General features: G+C 62.1%; 1 protein-coding gene across 1 annotated transcript in view; it reads left to right on the top strand.

Moving 5' to 3' along the window:
- The window catches only part of AAAS (achalasia, adrenocortical insufficiency, alacrimia), a gene marked incomplete at its 5' end in the record, with an annotated part of 8,029 nt that extends 7,537 nt beyond the window's left edge, over positions 1-492 (top strand). Inside the window, 2 exons of the mRNA XM_009578336.1 lie at positions 32-116; positions 352-492. Coding sequence (XP_009576631.1) covers positions 32-116; positions 352-492 — 226 coding nt within the window. The remainder of the gene's footprint in view (positions 1-31; positions 117-351) is intronic.
- Between the last annotated feature and the right edge of the window lie 402 nt (positions 493-894).

The following is an 894-nucleotide window of genomic DNA, read 5'->3' on the forward strand; positions in this document are numbered from 1 at the left end:
TGCTCCTGGGTTTTCCCACTGCCCCCGCCAGTGGTTTCCTGCGAGGCGAGCGTGGCGCGCAGCCCCAGCTCATCGCCTTCCACCCCTGCTTCAAGAAAGGCGCCCTCCTGACCGTGGTGAGTGCGGTCCCCCGTTTCGGCAGCAGTTCTCGGGGCTCCCTGTCGCTGTCCCTGAGGGAGATCAATCCGGTGGCTGAGCTGGGGGGGGTGGAAAAACGTCCCCGCAGAGAGGAGAGGGTGGGGAAGGTGTCCTTGCTGGGATCACGGGGAGGACAAGAGGGTGACGCTTGGATTCTCATCCCCTGCCGTGTCCTGTACTCATCTGCCTCCTCACGTCCTCTTCTTCCTCCAGTGCTGGTCCACGGGGAAGATCAGCCACGTCCCCTTCTTCTTCGTGAGCGCCCACGTCCCCTGCGCCAGCCCCAGCCACAGCCCCGTCACGGTCATGGCCAGCGCCAGCGTGCGGGAGCAGCCCCTCTTCTCGGAGCTGTGACAACACCCGGATCCTCATCGGCGTCTTCCTGAAGCACCGGGACGCTCCCTCCATCCTCCTCCTCCTGGGACACATGGCGTGGCCTCAGGTGCCTTTAATACCTCCTCGGGGGTCTCGCAGCTCGCAGGGCTGTACAGATTAAAGCCGGCTCTTTCTCCCCGCGGCCCCTCGCCTTCTCTGCGCCTCGTTCCTTCCTTGCCCAAGGAGGGCTGAAAGTTTTGTGGGGGACGAGTTCTCAAAGCCCGGCGGGTCTGGGTGTGCTTCTGGGGCTCCAGTGCTGCTTTTTGATGTCAAAAATAGCTCGGGATGAACCTGCAGGAGAACATCCCATCCCTGTGCCTTAATTAAAACAGATTTAAGGCATCTAGGGCCATGTTGGTGTGCTGCAGCTGCAGCACTGGT

The sequence above is a fragment of the Fulmarus glacialis genome, unplaced genomic scaffold (genome assembly GCF_000690835.1).
Source record: "Fulmarus glacialis isolate BGI_N327 unplaced genomic scaffold, ASM69083v1 scaffold17235, whole genome shotgun sequence".
Taxonomy (NCBI): Eukaryota; Metazoa; Chordata; class Aves; order Procellariiformes; family Procellariidae; genus Fulmarus; species Fulmarus glacialis.